Raw genomic sequence first — 26,460 nt, 5'->3', positions numbered from 1 at the left:
CACAACGTGGTCAGGGAACAGCCCAGCCGAGGGGACTTTTTTCTAAGGTGCACTGGGGACAGGAGACAGACTGTAGTAGCCTACATACTAGTAGTTGTAATATCAGAATCAAAATATTCATCATTAATATTCTGATGGTGATTGTAGTGACATAGTCCATAAAGTCTTGACAAAATATGTGCAAAACCTTTATTTACACTGTACAATAATGTTGAGCATGTATCTAATGCCAGACAGACCTGCCAGACATTTGCGGAACATTGTTAATTCTCATTTAAAAGGCAGCATCATAAACTGACCAGATGAGTAAATTACAACTAAATGGTTGGTTCTTGATTCACCCAAACATTTAGGCCTACAAAGCTCTGGGATATCTGAGTCAAATAAATAGGCTAGATTAATAAAGAGGTCACTGGAAATAAACAATACAAATGGTGGGAAAAGTTTGGACACACCTACTCATTCTAGGGTTTTTCTTTATTTTTACTATTTCCTACATTGTAGAATAGTAGTGAAGACATCAAAACTATGAAATAACACATATGGAATCATGTAGTAACCAAAAAAAGTGTTAAACATATTTTCAATTTGAGATTCTTCAAAGTAGCCACCCATTGCCTTGATGACAGCATTGCAAACTCTTGGCATTCTCTCAAACAGCTTCATGAGGTAGTCACCTGGAATGAATTTCAAATAACAGGTGTGCCTTGGTAAAATATAATTTTTAGAATGTCTTTCCTTAATGCGTTTGTTGTGACAAGGTGGGGGTGGTATACAGAAGATGGTATTTTACCAAATAGGACTAAGTCCATATTAGGGCAAGAACAGCTCAAATAAGCAAAGAGTAACGACAGTCCATTATTACTTTAAGACATGAAGGTCAGTCAATCCAGACATTTTTAAAGACTTTGAAAGTTTCTTCAGGTGCATTTGCAAAAACCATCAAGCGCTATGATGAAACTAGCTCCCATGAGGACCGCCACAGGAAAGGAAGACCCAGAGTTACCTCTGCTGCAGAAGATAAGTTCATTAGAGTTACGAGCCTCAGAAATTGCAGCCCAAATAAATGCTTCACAGAGTTCACAGACCATCACATGATCGGTCTTTCTCACAGGCTACAAGTGAAGACAGACACATTGGCGACTCAACTGCGTGGGGTGCGCGAGGTGCATATTGAATATATTGGAAGAACTGTCCAAATGTACTTTTTGTCAGCCAACAAGATGAGTAGGCCTAACGAACAGCAAAAACACTCACCTATGTCAATCTACTATCCCCCATAGTACAAAAGTTGACCTATTCTATTCTGTGCAAGAAAAAAACATAGTCTGGAACAGTTGTGGGATGCGATAGATCACAAATTAATACAACCACTAGCATCAAAAAAACTTTTTTTACGCAATGTGGCTGACGACACAGATCAGAACGTTTAGCTTTGAATGTTGACAAACTTTTAGTCTATTTCTTCACATTATAAGTACAGCAATGCGCACATGGCAGTAGGCTATAAGCGTGAATGTTCCATTAGCGGGAAAACACCATTATCAAAAGTGACCGCAAATGTGATTATGCATGTACTGCTTTTATATGATAAAGGTGCATTTATGAAACACACTCGCTGCTAATGTATGCCAGTTAGGCTCTACCCCCCTTGTAAAGTGGATTAATGATCTTAATTTTAAGAATTTATTTGGCCACTTTAGTTGTGAAACAAACCTTATCAAAACATATGGGATAGGCTCCATGAGGTGTGACTATGATTAGAAAAAGTCGGCAAAAAAAGGCTTTGTTTCTTGCCTTATGCCGGGCATCATTCACATGTGATAATATATCATTCACAGGTGATAGGCTACTATTGTCACCCATCAGACTATTCTTGATATAATCTTGTCTTTACATATACTAAATGTGCTATATATAAAATTGCTATATAGATACGGTTTCTTGCTAAGATATCGACAGCTGGAACATTTAATAGGTGGGTTTAGGCCTTTCAAATTCCAAGAGAGAATAGCTAGTGTTGCCATTGTTAAAAAAAAAAAAAGTAATATTAACGACGTAATCGTTAGCTGTATTCTTAATAAGCCTATGGATGTGAAACAAACAGCTGGACCCACAGGGAAACCCACACATTGGTCATTCCCCACGAGAAGCGAACCCCGCCCCACCATGTGAACAATTCCCTCCTCATCATTGTCTTATGCTGAGGGCAGCATCACAGCTATAGGCTAGGCTACGTGCTTTTGTGTGGATAGCATACCTGAATATTGAGCCAACCAAATTGCGGTTAGTCTAAAATCAAATCGGTTGGCTCGTCCCCTTGTGTGTTGGCCTTAATGTGCTTATCGAAGGAGTTTTGAGCCTCCTTGGCAGTGGAAAAAAACGTCTGCGTTGTATTCTCGAAGGTCAAAATGAGTTTTGCATGGCGGATGAAGCCGCATCTCAGGTTTAGCTTGCGTAGCTGGGATCTCACCTCGTTGTAGCTCGCCCTCTTTTCAGCAGTTCAGCACTCAGATCTGGGTAGATGCTGAGCCTCTTCTTTGCATAGGTCGGAGCCTCTGAATCCGCTGTGAGGCGAACAATTTGTCATTTGACTTCAAAACTGTGGATTTGTACAATCATACACGAAAGATCCGTTCTGGAGAGGACACAATGTGCACAATGTTTATCAGCGGCATGGGACCCAGTTTCTCCTGCCCAAACAGTTCATAGAAAAGATTGCTCATGAAGGAAGTTGGGTTGCCCGCTTCCACACCAGTTTCAAGTCCTGTGACCCCCACATTTAATTTATTTTTTGAGTTATTCTGTTTTCATTTTTAGGACATTTATTTCAGGTCATGGAGTCGCCCTTCTGTCAGATTGGCCACTGTCTCTAAACTTTCCACTTTAGTTGAGTAGGTATCCACTTTAGCAGTGCAAGAGCAGTACAAGAGATTCATTTATCGGTTTTTAATTGCAAGTCGAAGGCAGAGATAATGTTGTTACGATCAATTTCTCGGATAGTAGTGGCCAACTCCTTCGAAAAGCATTAAACATGTATGGCTATTTAGCTAGTTAGCTTGCTGTTGTTGCTAGCTAACGTTAATTTGTCCTATTTAGCTAGCTTGCTGTTGCTAGCTCATTTGTCCTGGGATATAAACATTGAGTTGTTTTATATGCTTCCATTTGACCTCTTTACCGCATCTATTAGATTAGCAAACATATACTGCATGTATTGTAGTCATACCATAAGATACCATAAATTATCTGAATAACCTAAAACTGATAAGGAGATAGATGTTAGTTAGAAGGTTTCATCCTTGTTGTCTGGTCCTGGATCTCGTGTTGCTTGTGCAGTCTCTGTGGTTACAAGCATCTTCAGCATCAAGGAGTCAACCTGTTGAGGCCCTGAAGGATTGGATATTACAACACTCATGAGTTCAAAGTAAACATGTCAAATTGGACACACCCTGTACGTGTAAAGCAGACTGCTGAGACACCCTGTGGCCATCTGCAGAGTGCACTATGCAATTACAGGCTTACAACAAAGGGTTTCTACATACACATGGGTTACGGATGTAAACCTTGGTAGAGTGTTTGGTTGCCAAACCACCTATGGTGAACTCCTTCCCTTCACCCGATGTGATTGAGATACTTAATATCAAAAGATGTTTACAGTCACGCCACACCCTTACTGTACACATGTGACCTGTCACTATAAAAGGCTGTGTGGTATGACATACTGTCTATTACGTCACTCAAACCTCACGGAGGTGGAGGAACGACATGAAAGCTTGGCGACCCGATACTCAGAGAACCAAGGTTACATCCGTAACCCAACGCTCTCTTTCATTTTCGTAACGGGTGCCAAACGAACTATGGGAGAGGCTGTACCGAAGAGGTCGTTCGGACAACAGAGTGGGATAACTCACCATTTAACTTAGTCCAGATGAGTCCCTGGGACATCCTTGTATCCACCACAGGACGCAACAGAATATAATTACCCAACAGGGTAACACAGGATTTCAACTGTGATATAAAACTATATACACAAGCAAGGTGAAAGCTAGAACTTACAACATGAGGCTTCATTTGGGGGCAACAGCACCAATAGTGGAAAGGCTTTTTTTAATAGAACATCCGTCTCACTGATGGTTGATAAGTAAGTATGTACAAGGTTCATGGTACGCTCACTTATCTGGGTTGAGAGAGCGTGCCGTGTCCAGGACCACAGAGCCCATTGATGGTGTGGATAGAACGTTGAGTCTATAGTACCTCATGAAAGTCACGGGTGTTGCCCAACTTGCAACAGCACAGGATAGTGCAGCGAGGCCCCTCTGAACAGGGCCCATGAAGTGGCCATACCCCTGGTGGAGTGTGCTACTATGCCATCTAAAGTTGGTCTACATGCTGCAGCGTATGATTGTGACTGCAACGTGCCAGTCTCTGCTTCGAGACAGCGCGCCCTTTGGTGTTCTCCCCATAACACACAAAGCGTTCGGTTTGACAAACAGTTCTTGTTGCAGCAAGAGAAGCACTCAATGCCCTAACCGGACAAGTGTATGCCACTCACGACTCTCCTGTGAGAAGTGGGGAGGCAGGTGAAATGCCACTATGATCAAGGGCTGGTTAGCATGTGATGATGAAAGCACCTTAAGTAAGAAGGCTGGATTTGGCCGAAGCACTGCCTGAGATCCAACTTCTGCTAAAGTGAGACATGAAGGATGGGTAGAAGGTGCATGTGATTATCTAACACGCTTGGCTGAAACAATAGCCAATAGAAAGGCAGTCTTGACTGAGAGCTCATTAATCTCAAGTGAAGACAGGGCTGTAGCCTGTGGGCTACTTTCATGAATTGTGATACTAGAGGGTGTGCCTATGGTGATGCATCAATGTAGATGGGGACTCTTCTGTAGCCATAACCTGGAGGAAATCAAAATGACAGAAATTGGGCAGGAAGATGGCGATTCCGCATGGTCGACACACCACTTCCTGAACACATTCCACTTGTAGGAATACAGGGTTAGCGCAGAGGATGCCCTGGCTGCCTGAACTGTATCAATTAAGGAGGGCAACCCTGCAGCTACAAGGCGGTCACACTCAGGTGCCACTCCCACAACTTCAGTATGCTGGGTTTGGGGTGCCAATGCTTGCCATTCGCTTGTGACAGGTGGTCCACACGAAGAGGGAGTCCCCATGGTGGGAGGTTGTCAGCTGTACAAGGTCTGAAAACCAAGTAGAATTGACACACTCTCAAGACTGATCTTCCAAGACCTGACGGAGCAAGGAAATTGGTGGAAACACATACAGCAGCCCACTTGGCCATCTGTGTAATAGGGAATCGACTCCAATTGGGCCTGCCGGACCATTTGTGGAGAACCACATAGGAACATGGGTTGAGTCTTGCAATGCGAACAGATCAGTGGTGGCCTTTCCAAATTGCGCTCAGATCATCTCCACGACTGTAGGATGTATCCTCCAGTCTGAAGGAAGAGGGTCTCCTCTGGAGAGGTCTGCTGCCTGATTCTCCACCCCAAGCAGGTGTTCTGAGGGATGTAAGGTGTCTGTTTGCCCAAAGCAGTAGCTCCCTTGCTACCTGGTGCAGTTCCATGGACCTCAGTCCGCTCTGGCGGTTGATGCTTGCAATCACGGTTGTGGTGTCTGTCCGTATCAGTGTATGTTGTCCTCTCAGTACTGGGAGGAAGTGCCGGAGTGAAAAGGTCAACCACCTTGAGCTCCAGTACGGTGATGTGAGCCGTTTTCCATGGTGCTGACCATACACCACGGGCCCCTGACTGGTTCAAGACTGCTCCCCATCCCTGTAGGGAGGCGTCTATGGTCAAAGTCACCCGGTTGTGAACTGCAACTAGAAGAACTCCACTGGGAGTTTGAAGTGCTAGGCGCCACCAATGTTTTGTTCTCCAGCAACTCATTGATGTTACCAGCTTTTTGTGTTTCTCCCTTCTGGGACACAGATAGTGTCTGTTGTACATCTGCTCTATTGGCCGAATGTGGAGCAAGCCCAATGGTACAACATGGACTGCAGCAGCTAGGAGGGCTAGTAGCCTCTGACTCTTCTTGTGACATCACCTGTTTTCTCAGTTTGAATGTTGAAAGACAATTTGTCAAAGATGCCACTATTTCTGGAGAGTGTTGCTCGCATGACTTGAGTGTCCAGTGTCAAGCCCAGGAAGTGCACACACTGAGTGGGGACCAAAGAAGTCTTTTCCAAGTGCCTTGTTAGTCCCAACTCAGAGAGGTGATCTGAGACCATGGATGCGTGTGCCAAAGCTTGGCTTTGCGACCCTCCCTATATTAGCCAATTATGTAAGTAGTTCAGGAAGCTGACTCCTGCTTGGCGAAGTGGGTCTAGCGCTGCGCTTATGCACTTTGTGAAAGTGTGAGGGGCAAGTGAAAGGCTGAAGGGTAGAAAATGAAATGATGCGTCTTTCAGGTCCACTGTGGTGAACCAATCTTCCTGGTTGTACAAACTGAAGGATGGTTTTGATTGTTAGCATTTTGTAGGGCTGAAAGATTACGATTCAGGCACTCTAGTTCCAGGACCGGACGGAGGTCTCCGCCCTTTTCTGGCACCAGAAAATAGATTGAGTAGAATCAGAATTAGTTTTGTTGCGCTGGTTCTACCTCTTACATTTACATTTAAGTCATTTAGCAGACGCTCTTATCCAGAGCGACTTACAAATTGGTGCTTTCACCTTATGACATCCAGTGGAACAGCCACTTTACAATAGTGCATCTAGGTCTTTTAAGGGGGTGAGAAGGATTACTTTATCCTATCCTAGGTATTCCTTGGATAGGATAAAGTAATCCTTCTCACCCCCCCATGCTTTTTAAAGGAGATTACTGAGTGTTTGCTTTTGAGCAAGGTTGCAAGCTGTTGTTTTCAAGACACGCCTGAAACGTGGGGATCGCTACCAAAATTGTAGTCCATAGCCTTGTGTTAGAGTGCGTAACCATTGACCTTTTCCAGTTCAGGACCGAGGCTCTGTGTGCTTTGGTGCAGAGGGGACATGGCTTGCATATGGTTCGCCTCTGCCTCTTGGGTGACGCTGTGCTCCATCTCTTCGGTAGGGCTGAGAGTGTCTGTTCCTCCACTCCTGAGTAGGTGCAGCGTGAGTCTGATCCTGGCTTCTTGGCATTCCAGTTGGGGCCCTGGGACTGGAGTAATGGTTCGCTGGCTGATGCATTCTAGGATTTGGAATGAGGCGCTGAAGCGTCATCTGTGCTTCTCTGTCCTCCTTAGACACTTGGAGGAGATGGGCCGCAGCTCCTACTGATAGAAGGCCAGTATTGCTGCTGAATTGCTAAGCCTGGCGACTGAAGTTGTGCTGTCATGTGTCCTGCATAGGAAGCGATCAGATGCCCTGCATCGTTTGTTAGGCAGCTCTTGGTCTGAACTGTGACTGAGCGTAGCAGTCATAACAAGCGAAGCAAATTATTTGTCCATACAGGGGAAAATGGGCAAAACTATTCTCATCTGCACCGTGAACTGTAGCTAAGCGAGTGCATATGCTTGGAATGGCAGGGGTTCTGTCATTTGGGAGGGCTGAGAGAGGGCTGATATGGGTAGGTCTATGAGACGCCATCAGAGGGCTGATAGAGGTAGGTCTATGAGACGCCATCAGAGGGCTGATAGAGGTAGGTCTATGAGACGCCATCAGAGGGCTGATAGAGGTAGATCTATGAGACGCCATCAGAGGGCTGATATGGGTAGGTCTATGAGACGCCATCAGAGGGCTGATAGAGGTAGGTCTATGAGACGCCATCAGATGGCTGATATGGGTAGGTCTATGAGACGCCATCAGAGGGCTGATATGGGTAGGTCTATGAGACGCCATCAGAGGGCTGATATGGGTAGGTCTATGAGACGCCATCAGAGGGCTGATATGGGTAGGTCTATGAGACGCCATCAGAGGGCTGATATGGGTAGGTCTATGAGACGCCATCAGAGGGCTGATAGAGGTAGGTCTATGAGACGCCATCAGAGGGCTGATATGGGTAGGTCTATGAGACGCCATCAGAGGGCTGATAGAGGTAGGTCTATGAGACGCCATCAGAGGGCTGATAGAGGTAGGTCTATGAGACGCCATCAGAGGGCTGATAGAGGTAGGTCTATGAGACGCCATCAGAGGGCTGATAGAGGTAGGTCTATGAGACACCATCAGAGGGCTGATAGAGGTAGGTCTATGAGACGCCATCAGAGGGCTGATAGAGGTAGGTCTATGAGATGCCATCAGAGGGCTGATAGAGGTAGGTCTATGAGACGCCATCAGAGGGCTGATAGAGGTAGGTCTATGAGACGCCATCAGAGGGCTGATAGAGGTAGGTCTATGAGACGCCATCAGAGGGCTGATAGAGGTAGGTCTATGAGACGCCATCAGAGGGCTGATAGAGGTAGGTCTATGAGACGCCATCAGAGGGCTGATAGAGGTAGGTCTAAGAGTCCAGGTGGCGGACTGAGAGTAACTATGTAGAACACCTCAAGATAAAAACGTAATATTCAATATCGGTAAGTTAGACTAAATATTAGCACTACACAATCTGGTGGGTGATAACCTTCAATCTGGATAACAACACAAAACAAATCTTAAGACTAGAGAAATGTATCGACAAATACTACGAAAACAAGCAACACCCAAACATGACGGAGAGTAAGACAAGGGAACCTATTTCAAAATGAAAACGTGACTCTTCTACAGACTCAGACAACTTAATATTTTCACCACCGGGAATGGTAAAGGTTGAAACCGATCTGCTAAAATCAATAAATGACAAACTGGGTTGAACTTGAACTAGTCAGAGAGGATATAAAAGAGTTGAAGGCAATTCTCTAGATAGGTGTCGAAAAAGCTGCGACATTGGAGAAAGACACAAACAAGCTAAAATAGACAGTCAATGAGATTGAAACCGAAGTGAATGAAGTTAAAAAGGAGGACATCTTTCTGAGAGAAGCTTTACTTGACATACAGACTAGATCCATGAGAGATAATCTGGTACTTACAGGTATCCAAGAGAAAGAAGGAGAAGTTCCTGAATGTGTAGTTAGAGAGTTCCTCCTTACAGCGCTTCAGATCCCACGCAAAGCTGTCGACAAAATCCAACTAGAACGTGTACACCGTTTCGGACAGAGGGTAGAGGTATGAACGCCCAATGGTTGCCAAATTTACTTTCTTTAAAGATAAAATAATGGTTAAAAGCCTGGGTAAAAGACTTGCTGGCACGAAATTTGGCATGAATGATCAGTTCCCGAAGGAAATTGCAGAACGGCATAAAATGCTGTATCCAATAACTAATTGGAACACAAAAGCACTAATTCAACATGATAAAGATAAAAACTCAGTAAACAGAAGGCACAGAATGTGTGGGAGGTGTGGTGTGTGTTTCTTTGGTGTTTGGGAAAGTGTGGTGTTGAGTGAGAAAGGAAATGGTTGCATATCCCAGAACCAATGTATTGCTGTGAGCAGGGGTTGTGAGAGATCTTTCAATGTTGTTCAGATGAGGGATATAATTTTTATACATCTTATTTCTTTATTTATTGTCCTATCATGGTGGAACAGTGTTTTAAAATAAATTATACATCTAATCAATTTATTTTTGATCCTATATTGATGGAACAGTCCACAACCCTATACACCCACCTGAATGACCCAGATACTAAGGAGAAGTCTAACTGTTTTATGGGCCTGCTGTAAGCAGTCTGTATACAGCCAATATGTGGTCGGAGACCTAGAGCAGCACTGCCCCCTCAAGATTCTGAGCCTGCTTGGCAGGGTTGGTCCTGCAAAGCCAAAGCCCCCTAAAGGGAGAGCATGATATACAAGGAAATTCTCAAAGCTTCTAATGAGAACCTTGACAACCTTGTACCTAGCCGGTGGGGATTCCGGTGGAGTGCCCCCACCCAGGCAGTGGCAGTTCTGGCTGCAGTAACACATGGGGAGGGGGTCACACTCGGACATTCAGAGAGGGGCCATATTATTGTGGCCCTGGTGGCACAAAATCAAAGGTCTGACTGCATGGAGATGCTTGAGAATATGGTCACTATGGGGGACCGTGTTGTGGATGTTTCAGGGGAAGGGGGTATATCTGACCTCCATCATCTAGGACGTGACAATGGTTAATAAAATCTCCCCATTTCTTCCCATTTATTTACACAGTTTTGCAGGCCATCTCATTCAGCTGCAACTGTATATGCATTCACAAATCAAGACCTTTCTTTTGCCTACATTACTAGAAATATTAATAGCTAATTATGGAAAATAAGAAACAGGATTTAAAAAAATATATATATATATACAGTCGGGCAAAAAAGTATTTAGTCAGCCACCAATTGTGCATGTTCTCCCACTTAAAAAGATGAGAGAGGCCTGTAATTTTCATCAAAATCGCATTGTAGGATTTTTAATTAATTTATTTGCAAATTATATCTGAGATCTGCATGGAGGAATGGGCCAAAATACCAGCAACAGTGTGTGAAAACCTTGTGAAGACTTACAGAAAACGTTTGACCTCTGTCATTGCCAACAAAGGCTATATAACAAAGTATTGAGATAAACTTTTGTTATTGACCAAATACTTATTTTCCTCCATAATTTGCAAATCAATTAATTAAAAATCCTACAATGTGATTTTCTTTATTTTTTTTTCTCATTTTGTCTGTCATAGTGTACCTATGATGAAAATTACAGGCCTCTCTCATCTTTTTAAGTGGGAGAACTTGCACAATTGGTGGCTGACTAAATACTTTTTTGCCCCACTGTATATATTTATATGGCTACATATAATACAAATGGAGGTGAGGGCGATGGAAATGCATTTGGCGGTTGGTCTACTTCTGTTCTGTGAGTGGCACTGTGTGCTCTTTTCGAAGGATGGATCCCAGTCTCTTCAGGGCTATGGGATACGGGGGGGGGGTCTGGGGTGGTCTGCCGGGCATTGGGATGACAACCCAACTCGGGATGAGGAGGGCTTTTAGCGGGTGGAATAGTGGGGACCAATTGGAGGTTTACTTAGTAGTAATGCAAATATCATGATCCAGCTATATAGACACTCAATCATCATATTACTTTTTAATGATACGTTTACAAACATATATTTTGATAAAGTGAATTGAAAGTTGTGTCTCATTACCATAGTAAGTGGTGAAATAAGTATAGCCAGTTATAATTGTAATGGCCTAGCAGATAATAAGAAAAGACGATCAGTATTTACCTGGCTAAAAGAGAAGGAATATAATTTCTATTGTTTACAGGAAAATCATTCACCAGTTTTAGATGAAGTTTTGTGGGAAAAGGACTGGGGGAGGTGAAATATATTTCTCCCATGGGCAAAGGGGTGATGGTATTAATTAATAGTAATTCTAATCCAAATGTGCAAATTGTCCAAACAGATCATCAAGGTAGATGGATTATTTTAAATGTTATTGAACAGTTAACAGATATGGCTTATTAACTTATTCGGTCCAAATAATGATGATACAAGCTTCTTTGAAAATATATATAAGAATTTATCAACTCTACAAGCAACACTAGACTCTATTATTATGTGGGAGATTTTAATTCGATTTTAAATACCTCTATGGAGTGTAAGGGAAATCACACTACAAACTATCACCCTTAGGCACTTAAGGAAATCATGAATGTCATGGATATATTGGAATTAGTGGATATATGGAGGCTTAAATACCCTGACCTAGTGAGATATACATGGCGGAGGCTTCATCAAGCCTTGTCGTCTAGATTACTTTCTTATGTCATTCTCTCTGGCACCAGAAGTTTAAAAAGTGTTGATAGGGGACAGAATGCGGTCGGATCATCACATAATTACTCTTACAGAATTTCCACATGGGCGAGGATATTGGAAATTTAAGCAAAGCCTACGAGATGATAAATTGTTTAGAACTAAGACAGAAGAATTTATAACTGAATTTTTTCGACATAACATAGGTACGTACAGCAGATCCCCCTATTGTATGGGACACTTTTAAATGTGCCTTTAGAGGCAATGCAATTCAGTACTCATCTATAAAACAAAAGAAATTTAGATCAAAAGAGTCCATATTAAAGAGTCATTCTCTCTGGCACCAAAAGTAAATATATAATTGATTCTGTGCCTCTATAATACAGTATTTATTTGAAGGACTAACAGAACAGATAGATAGCAATAAATACTGTACCATAGAGGCACAGAATAAGTTAGAGGAAAAACAAGAAGAAATGTAGGAACTTATTCAAGAAAGATCCAGTGCAATATATATATATATTTTTTAAATAGAGCGAACTGGATGGAATATGGGGGAAAATGCAACAAATTATTTTTCAATCTTCAATAAAGAAATGCTACCATTTTTTTAATCGAAACTTGTTACAAATGATGGAGTCAAGCATGATTCACCTAATGATATTTTGAAAGAGGAAGAAAAGTACTTTAAGAATATGTTTTTGTTGCAGTCTCCTCCATCTCCACTAACCGAAGCTAATGTAAAATTAACATCTGTACAGAAATTCTCATGTGAAGACAGAGGAACTTCTTGATGCAATTAAAGCCTTTAAGGCTGGGAAAACTCCAGGGCTGGATGGCATACCAGTGGAAGTATACCAAACTCAGAGCATGTTTAATTTTTGAATTTTTGAAATTTTACCCCGTTTTTCTCCCCAATTTCATGGTATCCAATTGTTTAGTAGCTACTATCTTGTCTCATCGCTACAACTCCCGTACGAGCTCGGGAGAGACGAAGGTTGAAAGTCATGCGTCCTCCGATACACAACCCAACCAGCCGCACTGCTTCTTAACACAGCGCACATCCAACCCGGAAGCCAGCCGCACCAATGTGTCAGAGGAAACACCGTGCACCTGGAAACCTTGGTTAGCGCGCACTGCGCCCGGCCCGCCACAGGAGTCGCTGGTGCGCGATGAGACAAGGATATCCCTACCGGCCAAACCCTCCCTAACCCGGGTGACGCTAGGCCGGTTACGACAGAGCCTGGGCACGAACCCAGTCGCGGGTGGCACAGCTGGCGCTGCAGTACAGCGCCCTTAACCACTGCGCCACCCGGGAGGCATTATTAGCATGTTTTAACCACTCCTATACAGTGAGGGAAAAAAGTATTTGATCCCCTGCTGATTTTGTACATTTGCCCACTGACAAAGAAATTATCAGTCTATAATTTTAATGGTAGGTTTATTTGAGACAGAATAACAACAACAAAAATCCAGAAAAACACATGTCAAAAATGTTATAAATTGATTTGCATTTTAATGAGGGAAATAAGTATTTGACCCCTCTGCAAAACATGACTTAGTACTTGGTGGCAAAACCCTTGCTGGCAATCACAGAGGTCAGATGTTTCTTGTAGTTGGCCACCAGGGTTGCACACATCTCAGAAGGGATTTTGTCCCACTCCTCCTTGCAGATCTTCTCCAAGTCATTAAGGTTTCGAGACTGACGTTTGGCAACTCGAACCTTCAGCTCCCTCCACAGATTTTCTATGGGATTAAGGTCTGGAGACTGGCTAGGCCACTCCAGGACCTTAATGTGCTTCTTCTTGAGCCACTCCTTTGTTGCCTTGGCCGTGTGTTTTGGGTCATTGTCATGCTGGAATACCCATCCACAACACATTTTCAATGCCCTGGCTGAGGGAAGGAGGTTCTCACCCAAGATTTGGCGGTACATGGCCCCGTCCATCATCCCTTTGATGCGGTGAAGTTGTCCTGTCCCCTTAGCAGAAAAACACCCCCAAAGCATAATGTTTCCCACTCCATGTTTGACTGTGGGGGTGGTGTTCTTGGGGTTATAGGCAGCATTACTCCTGCTCCAAACACGGCGAGTTGAGTTGATGCCAAAGAGCTCCATTTTGGTCTCATCTGACCACAACACTTTCACCCAGTTGTCCTCTGAATCATTCAGATGTTCAAATAAACCTACCATTAACATTATAGACTGATAATTTCTTTGTCAGTGGGCAAAGGTACAAAATCAGCAGGGGATCAAATACTTTTTTCCCTCACTGTATAAATGGTAGACTATTGGACACGCAACAAGGTCTGATTTCATCATTACTGAAACAGGACCCAAGTGGTATATATAAAGATCGAGTCCATTTAAAAAAGTGGAGGCCTCTTACACTTCAGTGTTGTGATGCAAAAATCCTAGCTAAATTCTTGGCACATAGAATTAAAAAGGTATTGTCAGATATGATTCATCCTAATCAGACAGGTTTTTTACATGGATGATACATTGGAGATAATATAAGATAAGTACTGGAAACAATAGAATACTATGAAATATTGGGGACACCAGCCTGGTTTTCATAGCTGATTTTGAAAAGGATTTTGATAAAGTATGACTGGAATTTATATATAAATGCCTAGAATATTTCAATTTTGGGGAACCTCTTATAAAATGGGTTAAAGTTATGTATAGTAACCCTAGGTGTAAAATAGTAAATAATGGCTACATCTCAGAAACTTTTAACTGTCTAGAGGAGTAAAACAAGGTTGTCCACTATCGGCATATCTATTTATTATTGCCATCGAAATGTTAGATGTTAAAATGAGATCCAACAATAATATTAAGGGATTAGAAATCCGTGGCTTAAAAACAAAGGTCTCATAATACGCTGATGATTCATGTTTTATTTTAAAACCAAAATTAGAATCCCTCCACGGCCTCATAGAGGATCTAGATACTTTTGCTAACCTCTCTGGATTACAACCAAATTATGATAAGTGTACTATACTACGTATTGGATCACAAAACAAAATGCTAATTTTACATTACTGTGTAGTTTAGCAATAAAATGGTCTGACGGGTATGTGGACATACTCGGTATACAAATCCCGAAAGAAAGAAATTATCTCACTCCAATACATTTTTATAGAAAGTTAGCAAAAATACATAAGATTTTGCTACCATGGAAAGGAAAATACCTGACTTATTTGTGGAAAAATCACCCTGATTAACTCTTTAGTCATATCACAGTTTACCTATTTGCTTATGGTTTTGCCTACACCTAGTGACCTTCAATTTGATTTGGAATGGCAAGCCAGACAAAATTGAAAGGGCCTATTTATATAACGAATATGAATTCGGGGTCAGAAATGATTAAATATTAAAGCATTAGACTAAAGGCATCAGTCATACAAAAGTTATACTTAAATCCAAACTGGTTCTCTAGTAAATTGGTAGGAATGTCTCACCCCATGTTCAAGAATGGCCTTTTTCCCTTTATTCAGATTACAACTGTTCACTTTCGGTTGTTTGACAAGGAAATAATCTTCAAAATATCGTTATTTTTTAAACAAGCCTTAGAAAGTTGGTTGCAATTTCAGTTTAATACAGCTGAAAATACAGAACAAATAATACAACAAATATGTGGTTAAACTCAAATATACTAATTGATAAAAAATAAAAATTGGATGCAATGTTTAAAAAAAGGTATAATGTTAGTGAATAATATCATAAATAGGACTGGTGGAGTTATGTCACGCTCTACCCAAAATTACAACCAACTAATTGCAGCATTACCACAAAAATGGAAGAGGCAAGTAGAATGGGTAAAAAAGTAAGGAACTGCATTAAAGAACATAAATGGTTAAAGAAAATTGTAATAAATAAAAACATACCAATTTCATTTAAGGACCAAAAAATGGACAGCTGTGCCATATAAATTGGAAAATAGTTGGGAAGAGATTTTCGATGTACCCATTCCATGGCACATGGCTTATATATATATATATGTGTGACACGCAAAACAACGCCAGATTCAAAACTTTGAATTTTTCCATTTAAATTACTATACAAAATTCTTGCAACCAATAGAATGTTATATTTATGGGGGATACAATCTTTCCAGCTCTGCAGATTTTGCTGTGAGGAGGCAGTGTCATTAGATAATTTATTTTGGTATTGTCCATATGTAGCTCGTTTTTGGTCACAGATCCAGGAATGGCTGAAAAATTGCAACATTTACCTTGAACTAACGCTACAGATAACAATACTGGGTGATTTGAAAAGCCATGGTCAATCAATCAATAATATAATAATTATTTTTGCAAAAATGTTTATCTTTAATTTACAATCTGTAGAAGCTATGAGAGTAGAAAGGTTCAGTACTTTGGAGAAGCATCACAGCACAGTTGAAAAATATATGACAAATAGAAATCCAAAATGGATGGTGTTAAGCGATAGATGGGAGGGGTTGAATGGAGCTGAAGGGTGGGACTAATAACAAGAACCAATGTAAAACATCTGGGGTCTGTAAAATGTATATAGGTTCAGAAATGTTGTGAAATAGCACAGTTACAAATAGAAATCAAAATGGATGGACATCAGAAATAGAGGAAGGACTAACAAACAGAATAACTATTGTACAATAGATTGTGTCTGTAAAATGTGTATAATATGTATAAACTGAAGGTAGAAGCCTAAGTGTTATTGATTATTAGCTTACTCCAATTGGGGGAAGGGTGGTAGGGTTTGCAGGGAATAATAAAAGGTATATTCTAAAAAAAAGTATGTATATCTATATAGGTATGTGTATGTATATATATATATATATATATATATATATATATGAATGTTTGTGTATGTATATGGATATATTAATGTTTATGTATCCATATGGATATGTACGTGTATGTATATGGATATATATATTTACCAAAAAAGGATAAGGTGGTTTGGAAATGATGCAGACAATTACATTGTTGGAGGCATCCATCTTTCTGCAATATTAAGCTGATCCACCCCTTTAAAAAAAAGAGCATTGGAGCTCACGCACAAAGTATTTAAACAACAGTATGGATGTCTCAGTCTTTGAAGAACTGAATTCATCAAACGTGGATGTGGACGCCATGGCAGTAAGTATATGTTCCACGTTGAGGTTCTTGTTTGCCCTCTTAAACATTCCGAAAACATTCCGATATTTTTGGTCGACCGTCATCCGATTCAACAAGGTTGGGGTTGGGTTTGGTACCGGCAGGGGAAGCCTGGCAAGTAGCTGCTCGAGGGCATACTCAATGGTTGCCATACGACTGTCCAGTGACTTAATCTCTGTGCGCATCTCAGTGTGTTGACATTTGTGCCCAAGCACGGATGAGCGCTGAGGTTTATTGGGCGGCGGATCACAAGGGGAGTGAGACCTGTCATTACACCTGGAGCGTTTGGAATGATCATTCATCTGTGTAGCAGACTCATCTGATGAGAATCCAGAGGTCGAGATTTCAATGCTCTTGGTTTGAATCTCTGTGCTGCCCCTTGAACATGTTCAGCTCCCAAGCAAAGAATGCAAAGTGTGTGCTCATCTGAGGCTAGGAGTTGTTTTTCACACGGTTGACATGAGTGGAACAACATCCCATGTACAGCACTGAATCAGTTTACAAAGAAAGGGCTTTCACATAAGAGAAGTGTGTTCCAAGAAAAAGGTAACCGTTGGCTCTGACCCACCATGCTTCGGGGGCGAGACTCCCGCCTAAATATGTATCAAGGTATGTAGGCAAGCATGGACTGTCAGTCTCGGCATTGGTGGACTCAGTCAAGCGAGGACCGGTAACCTACAGCACCGCTGAGCTCCGTGATCACAAGCTAGGGAGTGGTAATGCTGGATCAACGGGCTGGTGTGGAAGTCAAGCGGGGACTGGCATGACACTGCGAGTCAACAAGCGCCAACAGGTACAACAAGCTAACTAGCTACAGTAACTATGTGTGGCTAATTTAGCTAGCTAGCTACGAGCTAACTTCTGAGTTAAAGGGATAGACCCTAAACTAATTAGCGTACTAGCTAGTATGGAAAAGCACGACAAAAAGCAATACAAGTTAGTGATTATGGGCAGGCACAATAACAAGAGTAGGTCATTCCGTAAGAAAATAATTAGAAGGGGATTAATAGTTATCTCGTAATGTAAAACACAAAGGTGAGAATTAAGAAAATACAGTATGTCATGCCACACAGCCTTTTATAGTGGCAGGTCACATGGGTACAGTGTCTGTAAACATCTTTTGATATTAAGCATCTCAATCACATCGCGTGAAGGGGATGGAGTTCCCCATAGGTCGTTTGGCGACCCGTTACGAAAACTAAAGATAATCAAGATGCCTTAAACCAGTGATACCTCACCTGTATGGTGGCGCTTCGACGGGCTCTGACCCAGTGCTTTCTGCTGCCTTCACAGTCACACCACAGCCCACACCTGCACAGAGACAAAATAACGTAATCTGTCAGCTATGGACAGACAGGAGACAGTGAAACATAGCTATACTCTAGCACAGAAATCCACAGAAGAAACAGGCACAGGGACAGGTTATCATAGTAGGCCTCAAAGAAATAGAACTAGTGAAGTGCAGTCTGACTGGGTCAAAGACTAAACAAAGAGTAAAGTCCATGGATTCTAATTATATGGTAGAGCTTCTCTTATTTGAATGATAGAGTCATTCATGATGTCAGTTCAAATGACTACATCATGTGTAAAGACTATTAATCCAAATATGCACTCCCTCTGGATTTGAATGGACTTTACTCTTTGTTTAGTCTTTGACCCAGTCAGACTGCACTAGACTAGTTATCGGGTCTGTCTTAGTGTATAGACCCTGTATAGAAGGTTCTTTACGAGGTCAACATAATACTGACATGAGCTGGTCTGGGACTGGATCAGTTGGTGGATCAGGGCCTGCAGGTTCTTCATGTCTGCCCTCAGTGCACTGAGGTCCTGGCTCTGCTGGGTCTGGTCCACCTGGAGCCTCTGCAGAGTCTGCAGGTGTTCCCCCTGCACAGGGAATGAGAAGCACCTCTCCCTAGGAGAGACAGGAAGAGAGAGATCTTGACACAAGCCTGGAAATATTCCACAATACAGCATAGTTGTTCCATACTCCTAAAGTCAGGTAAAAGAGAGGCAGTGCTGTGCCTACCCTGAGGCCCTGTCACTCTCATCAGGTCGTCCTTGTTCGGGGGGATTCACTTCTTTTTGGATCTCCAGGAACTCATCTAGGGTCTCCTGAAGTGTCGGAAACAGGTAAAAAAGAGAAACAAGCACTCTACCTCCCTAAACTAAACCAACCCGCAGGCAGACACAGATATATAAAGACATACAGTTCCAACGCAGGTGTTAAAGATGAATGTCCCATCCAGTCACCTTGATCTGAGTGGTGATCGTCTTCAGCTCAGCGTGCCGCTTTGAGTCAGTTCTGATGTCATCGTCGTATAACTCCCCAAGAGGGGCACAGAAGCGGTGGATGTGCTGGTCGTCATAGAAACGGCAGAGACGGGGCATGGATTCCTCCACCTGCAGGATAATGGCTGCTTGCTGCATTACTGCATTGGCCAGTGCATTGTCATACACCCTGACAGAAGAGATACATACTGATGCTGAGAGTGACGGATGCATACTGAGTCATATGTTTGTTTGTAGATAAACACGCAAACCTGCCGTAGACAAACAATATACAGTACTTGAGCGCACACGAGTGTAAGCTGTAAAGGCTGATCAGCACACTACTGATCTGCTAGTTCGCCAAATATCATTTTAGCAGCCCGTACCTTTGGAAGGTGTCCGAGAGAAGGGCAATCATCAGGTTGACACACAGAATGGAGGACAGAGCCAGAAAGGTACCACAGAGGAAGTGGGCCATGATCGAGTCCACTTCCACCATGGCGTTAAACTCATACTCGTCCACCAGAGTGATGCGGTACAGGCTGTAGAGCAGCTGGGGTACAGTCCGCATACTGGGTATTGACGCCTGACCTGGGGAGGACAGTTCGCAGACAGACCGTAAATACAGTTGTTTGTGTATTTTGTATCATACCAGGACAGCTGCAGTAAGCATATGCCATGTCATATTGTGGGTATGTTTCATAAAATATGCATGATCTTATGGTTTGTCTCCCAACGTACCTCCAAATATAATCCAGAAGGCACACGCGTAAGGGATAAAGATCTCTGCATATAGGAAGAGGAAACGTAGCACATCCCCCACAATCTTCCCCAGCATGACAATGAAAGGACCCATAACCCTGTACAGAATGAGGATCAAAGGTTGTGGTATTGGTGTGACACTGTTGAATTTTCAGACGCAATGGCCATAAGATCTGCTGTATGAGTTCAATTTGACCCTATTCATGTGTTGTTGTCATGGAACCTGATAACTCCAGGTGTACCTATAGGGACACTGACCAGGTGTCATTATTATTGTTGAGCTTCCCCATGAACACAATGCACTGTTCACAGGGAAGCTCAGGCTTTTGGGTTTAGTTTCAGTTGTGTTTTTTTCCCCCTCAGAACCTATTGTTCCCTTCCATGATCCATTGGGTGCCAGAGAACAGTCATCAATGGTGGGGAAGGGAAGTAAAGATTCATTATTCTCCACCACAAGATTGGTGCTCTAAAATGAACGAATGCCTTGCACTTCCTCAGGGAGACAAGTAAAAAATTAAAAAAAAAAAAAAGATCCCTAAAAGAGGACTCTTCAATGGTTGGTCAGTCTGATCACCTGAAGGCTCGGACGTGTTTCATCAGCCGGAGCCAGAGGAAGATGATGACCACAGCGAAGAGGCGCAGGCTGTAGTCCCGCAGTGTTCCTCCAAGCAAGAAGATGTCTGCCACATGGATCCCGAACACAGCCATCAGCAGTATGTACACCAGCCAATCAAAGATGTTCCTGTGACACAGCCAAATGAGATCCCATCGTCTGCTTGCCAGTTAGGTCATGGAAGAGCATTATTAAAGGGCCAGAGTTACAACATATCCATATGAGATGTACTGTATCATATATAACACAAATGTGTTTACCAGGGGTCTTGTAAGTAGTTTCCCTTCATGCGGTGGATCAACTTGATTTGCTCTTCCAAGAAATGTTTTTCCTTTGAAGCAGGAAGACAATTTTCTTTTAAAGAAGATGTCCATTTGCACATTCTCAATGGGGATGACAACAACCTGTAGCCTTACAAATGGCATACTGCCAAAATAATGTATTGGGGTCAGGAGTACTTTTCCTTAGATCTTAAAATACATTTATTTTGTTTAATTGTGTAAGCCTAGATCAGGTCTAGAAACTTCACTAAAGATGTGTGTCTGTGTGTGTGTCCCCTGGGTAAGAAAAGGTGCTGTACCTCGGGCCACATTGGGTGTGTGCAGCGCAGGTCATCGTTGGTGCGATGCTCACACCAACTCTGCCAGCTCCTTAGCTTCCTGCTGGAGCCTATCATCTCTGCCACTTCCCGGCCCACCTCCACCACTGTTAGCCCCAGAGCCACCACCACCCCAAACACACGCCACCAGTCCTGCAGGTGAATATACTTTTTATATTTAGATTTGTTTATTTGGATCCCTCATTAGCTCTTACAATCACAACAGCTACTCTTCCCGGGGTCCACAATGACTTCATCAATGTCCAAACATCTGTATGACCTGTGACATTTTTCTGACCTTCATATTCACATGATTTCATTGTGGATCTAAATGAAGGACTGAAATGTGTGTGAATCTTAAAACATCACACTTTTAATGTAATTCTGAAGAGTTGATGAAAAAAATAATATATCTATCTATATATACAGTTGAAGTCGGAAGTTTACATACACTTAGGTTGGAGTCATTAAAACTCCTTTTTCAACCACAGAGATGAATGTACTTTTTGTGCGAAAAGTGCAAATCAATCCCAGAACAACAGCAAAGGAGCTTTGTTTTGGTGCTGGGGTAAACAGGTACAAAAGTATCTATATCCACAGTAAAAAGAGTCCTTTATCGACATAACCTAAAAGGCTGCTCAGGAAGGAAGAGGCCACTGCTCCAAAACCGCCATAAAAAAAGCCAGAGTACGGTTTGCAACTGCACATGGGGACAAAGATCATACTTTTTGGAGAAATGTCCTCTGGTCTCATGAAACAAAAATAGAACTGCTGGGCCATAATGACCATCTCTATGTTTGGAGGAAAAAGGGGGAGGCTTGCAAACCGAAGAACACCATCCCAACCGTGAAGCACGGGGGTGGCAGCATCATGTTGTGGGGGTGATTTGCTGCAGGAGGGACTGGTGCACTTCACAAAATAGATGGCATCAAGAGGGTGGAACATTATGTGGATATATTGAAGCAACATCTCAAGACATCAGTCAAGATGTTAAAGCTTGGTTGCAAATGGGTCTCCCAAATGGACAATGACCCCAAGCATACTTCCAAAGTTGTGGCAAAATGGCTTAAAGACAACAAAGTCAAGGTATTGGCGTGGTCATCACAAAGCCCTGACCTCAATCCCATTGAAAATGTGTGGGCAGAACTGAAAAAGCGTGTGCGAGCAAGGAGGCCTACAAACCTGACTCAGTTACACCAGCTCTGTCAGTAGGAATGAGCCAAAATTCACCCAACTTATTGTGGAAAGCTTGTGGAAGGCTACCCGAAACGTTTGACCCAAGTTAAACATTTTAAAGGCAATGATACCAAATACTAATTGAGTGTATGTAAACTTCTGACCCACTGGGAATGTGATGAAAGAAATAAAAGCTGAAATAAATCATTCTCTCTACAATTATTCTGACATTTCCCATTCTTAAAATAAAGTGGTGATCCTAACTGACCTAAGACAGGGGATTTGGCGAGGATTAAATGTCAGGAATTGTGAAAAACGGTTTAAATGTATTTGGCTAAGGTGTCTGTAAACTTCCGACTTCAACTGTGTGTGTATATATATATATATATGTTCCCTCTGTCCTTCACTTTCTCACCTCAGGGAAAACATAAGGCTCCTCGGTTCGGATGACAGACACAGAGATGGCCACGGTCGTCCAGGAGACTATAAACAGGAAGTTAAGGAGTAGGAGTATCCAAGCCCCCAACCTACAGAGACACCAGTTTTACTATTCAGAGTGAAATACTGAGCCACCATTCAGTACTGTATTAACAGTAGATCCCTTCAGCTACGTGTCTAACTGGTTAGGGCCTATGGTATATTTCATTTATGACAGAGCATGAGACTGGAAGGAGGAAGAGGTGTGACACACCTGCCACTCCTGTCTGGCAAAAGTCTCTCTCACCGATGAACTGACCTGCCATATAGTTTCCACTTGACAGTGATGAGCTTCAGAACCACAGGGTGCATGATGAGATCCAACTTCCCCTGGTGTACTATAAACTCCAACTGTGGTGAGAGAGAGAACAATTCTCAGGGAAAATTCATATCGCAATTATGATCAAATTAGTTGACTTAGTTTTCATCCATTATCACTTTATTTGCTTGTTTAGCCTTAAAGAGTGGGACATACTGGTGATGTAGGCTCACTGGCAACACCCTCTGGAAGACAAAAAAATTGAAATGAGAGATCACACAAGTTTTTAAAAAATAGTTTACAAGTCTGTTGCATGGTTTGACCCACTGAGTTAGGTGGTTAAACAGAGTGTATTTTTATTAGTGGGAGCATTGGCCATATAGGACATGTTGTTCTGTGTAAATAGCATATATTTTTTTTTTCAGACTATAACCTTGTGAGCCCTGTCCTGGTGGATTCTGCTTGCAGGGTGGCTCTGGCTCCAGCAGGTGAAGGTAGTAGAACTGCTGCCTGGTCATCCGGTCAGTCACATGGAACTGGTTCAGAGCCAAATGAGCCTGACAAGACCAAAGAGAGCTGAACAATACTATAGGATGACCACATACAGAACCCACTCTATGACAACAACTAGCACATTGTCAGGACAAACTATACAATTGGAGCATGTACTGCATATTTACCACTGAGGTCATCTTGTCAATCATGGCGGTGATGCAAAGCTGACCATCAGAGTCCTTTACCCCAGCATCAGCCCCTAGTTCCATTAGTGTCCGTGCAGCCTCACTCCTGTCTGAAAACACACAGGAGTACAACAAAAGAAGCATAATCAAGTACAGCAATAACTGTGTAATGTGCAATTGAGCTATTTGTAAGGTGAGATGGAGGGTACATTTCCATGTGTGTTTGGACAATAAAGTTGTGTTTTATTCGAATACAAAGTATGGAGTGTGAAATGCACACCCAGAGGCAAGTAAAGGTATGAACCTAGGTTGGCAGCCAGTTGTAGAGGGGTTCTCCTTTTGTAGTCTCGTGCGGAGATGTCTGCCCCATACTGCAGCAGCACCTTGACTGCCCCCACCGCGTCATTCTTAGCAGCGTAGTGCAGAGGTGTCTGATGATCCATGTTGGTCTGAGCACCAATGTCGGCTAGACAGGACATGCATGTGTGAGCTACAGTACAAGACACATTCAAATCCCTCACCTACAGAAGTAACACACAAGTGACACAGACACAATTGACCTCTGACCTTTCCTCTCCAACAAGAAGTGGATCATCTCCTCGTAGTCCAGAGCTGCGGCAACGTGCAGGGGAGTGACCCCGTAGGAGTCAGGACGCAGAACATCAGCCCCCCTGTCCAGGAAGAAACGCATCACGTCCACATTCCACGCCCTCGAGATCTAGAACCAGGCAGAGGAGCCCATTTGAACACACAGTGGCTTCACTCACAACGAATGCTGCCACAACAGAAGGTCTTTGAGCCATTTGATGACGTGTGAAGACTTCAGTCTCACCTCATGCAAGACAGTTTGTCCGTATCGGTCCGTTGAGTTGGGGTCGGCTCCATCTGCGATTACATCACTCAGGTACTGAAGGTCCACCTATGACCAAACCGGATTATTGACTGTATGAATCATCACCAGCCTTCAATCAGACCACATCTAATCTATATATCTTACATCTATCTATACCTTTAGCCCCATTTTACAACGTAAATGCCATCCACCCCTCACCTCATCAGTGTCCTGATTGCTGGAAGCCAGTTCTCTGAAATGGTCTAGCAGTCTTTTATTGAGGTGGAAGCTTTTGTCTCCTCCATCTATGACATCTTCATCCAAGGCCAGGCCTTTGTACATGGTCTCAAATAATTCCCCTTTAAACAAGAAGGTGATCACACAGCCTGATAGAGTGCAGAGTATTTGAACTCTTATCTAGGTGTACCTTGAGTTTGGCGTTTTATCTGCAATGGTACCTGTGGGTTTTCTCTTCACACACTGACGGCAGGCTCGTTTCCAGCGGCTGCAGGTGTATGACGCCCACTGGGCAGCTGCCTTCGCAGCACTGGACACAGATGTCTTCGAGATCGCACTTCCAACAACTGGCTGCTGTTCAGACTGCAGTGACACGCATACATCACACGACAGTACATAGAACTGCATCATAGCATGTACTCAAATGTCCAATTCTGAAATATATCACCCAGTGAGAAGTATAGTAACCCACTACTCTCTAATCATACACAGTTTGGAGCCTAGTAACCATTGAAAATGTATTGAGAGGGTTTCCGATTACTCCAGAAATGGAAAAATATCAACAGATAATGACATTGAGAGGCAGACTGGTAAATGTCAAAGTGCCATTTTCTCCTCACCTGGTTTCCAACTCCATCGGTCATCTCCATGGCAAGGTTGTAACGGCCAGAGGCTCTAACCCGGTTCAGTCTCCTCATCCTGCCGTGTTCCAGGCCTGAAGGCTTCTCTGTAAACACTTAACTACACAGCTCCAATATGACTGCGACCAGCCTACCAGTGTAGGTGCGGTAACTCCACAATGAGCGGCTATTTCCAAACAAAGGCTTTCACTCAAAACACAGGGAGTTGGTATATTCCGGTAGACTCTGAACCTGCTAAAGCCGTGTGATCCAGAGAGATGAGAAGTGGATTGTTGTTAGGCGGATATCAGGTAAAAGGAAAGTCTTCTGCAGGCCCAGTCACTGTTTTTCCTTCCAGCTGTTTGTTTACTAGTGAGCTACCTGCAGTACTGTACCTGAACAATATGGTACATTCTGACTCATGTGCTTGTTACACAACAGCCTTTATGTCAATGTTAACAATGATGACACCGACAAAGCAATGGTCCTATCTTCTAATGTTTAACTGCTTTGGAGTTTGTCTGAGCTGTTAAGACATGTTGGAGAAACTGTGGACATGTTTATGGCTTCTTATCAGCTTACGTGTGTGCTCAGTACAGATGTATTGTGGCTTGTTAAGGTACATGTAATCACCGAGTGGCCCTACTCTTGACAAACCAGTTTCATGCCTAGATATAGGATTCCAATGGTCTTTTCGTATGGTTTTTTTATCTTAGCTAAGGCATCCAAAATGACAACACCATGACTTGGCCATATGCAGCGACAGCTCAGAGTTGGACAGGACGTGGTTGCCATAACAATGTGATTGACAGGTGCCACAATAATGTCATAAGAAGGGTGGGGTGTTCGAAAAGCTAAAGTCCACTCTAGGGCAACAAAGCAGGTGGGGGGTAAAAAAGACTAACAGACCATTAAGTAACAAAGACTAAAAGAGTGGTCAGCTGTAGCTCAGTTGATAAAGCATGACGCTTGCAACTCCAGGACAGTGGGTTCAATTCCCGTGACGACTCGTATGTCAGATGTACGCACACATGACTCGTAAGTCAGCTAAATGGGATATATT

The 26,460-nt window shown here is 42.7% G+C and overlaps 1 protein-coding gene across 3 annotated transcripts; it reads right to left on the bottom strand.

Moving 5' to 3' along the window:
- Positions 1–175: 175 nt before the first annotated feature.
- Positions 176–26,460, bottom strand: si:ch73-193i2.2 (transient receptor potential cation channel subfamily A member 1). Of its 3 annotated transcripts, none has more exons than XM_029669698.2 (21): positions 25,398–26,460; positions 24,999–25,140; positions 24,760–24,899; positions 24,541–24,627; positions 24,276–24,426; positions 24,013–24,174; positions 23,709–23,818; positions 23,462–23,585; positions 23,245–23,273; positions 23,017–23,120; positions 22,708–22,819; positions 21,099–21,269; positions 20,779–20,849; positions 20,480–20,647; positions 19,885–20,003; positions 19,530–19,734; positions 19,126–19,333; positions 18,902–18,987; positions 18,624–18,787; positions 18,114–18,186; positions 176–3,387 (listed from the first exon to the last, which is right to left on the bottom strand). In XM_029669698.2, exons 1-21 carry the CDS (start codon positions 25,473–25,475, stop codon positions 3,372–3,374), a joined length of 2,520 nt encoding a protein of 839 aa, XP_029525558.1. In that variant the 5' UTR covers positions 25,476–26,460; the 3' UTR covers positions 176–3,371. The 3 variants fall into 3 exon arrangements, with proteins under 3 accessions (XP_029525558.1, XP_029525559.1, XP_029525560.1); XM_029669699.2 differs by having other exon boundaries at positions 23,029–23,120; XM_029669700.2 differs by lacking the exons at positions 176–3,387; positions 18,114–18,186; positions 18,624–18,787 and having other exon boundaries at positions 19,126–19,275.

This window comes from Oncorhynchus nerka, linkage group LG10 (genome assembly GCF_034236695.1).
Source record: "Oncorhynchus nerka isolate Pitt River linkage group LG10, Oner_Uvic_2.0, whole genome shotgun sequence".
In the NCBI taxonomy this organism is placed as follows: domain Eukaryota; kingdom Metazoa; phylum Chordata; class Actinopteri; order Salmoniformes; family Salmonidae; genus Oncorhynchus; species Oncorhynchus nerka.
This window is presented reverse-complemented; position numbering and strand designations above follow the sequence as displayed.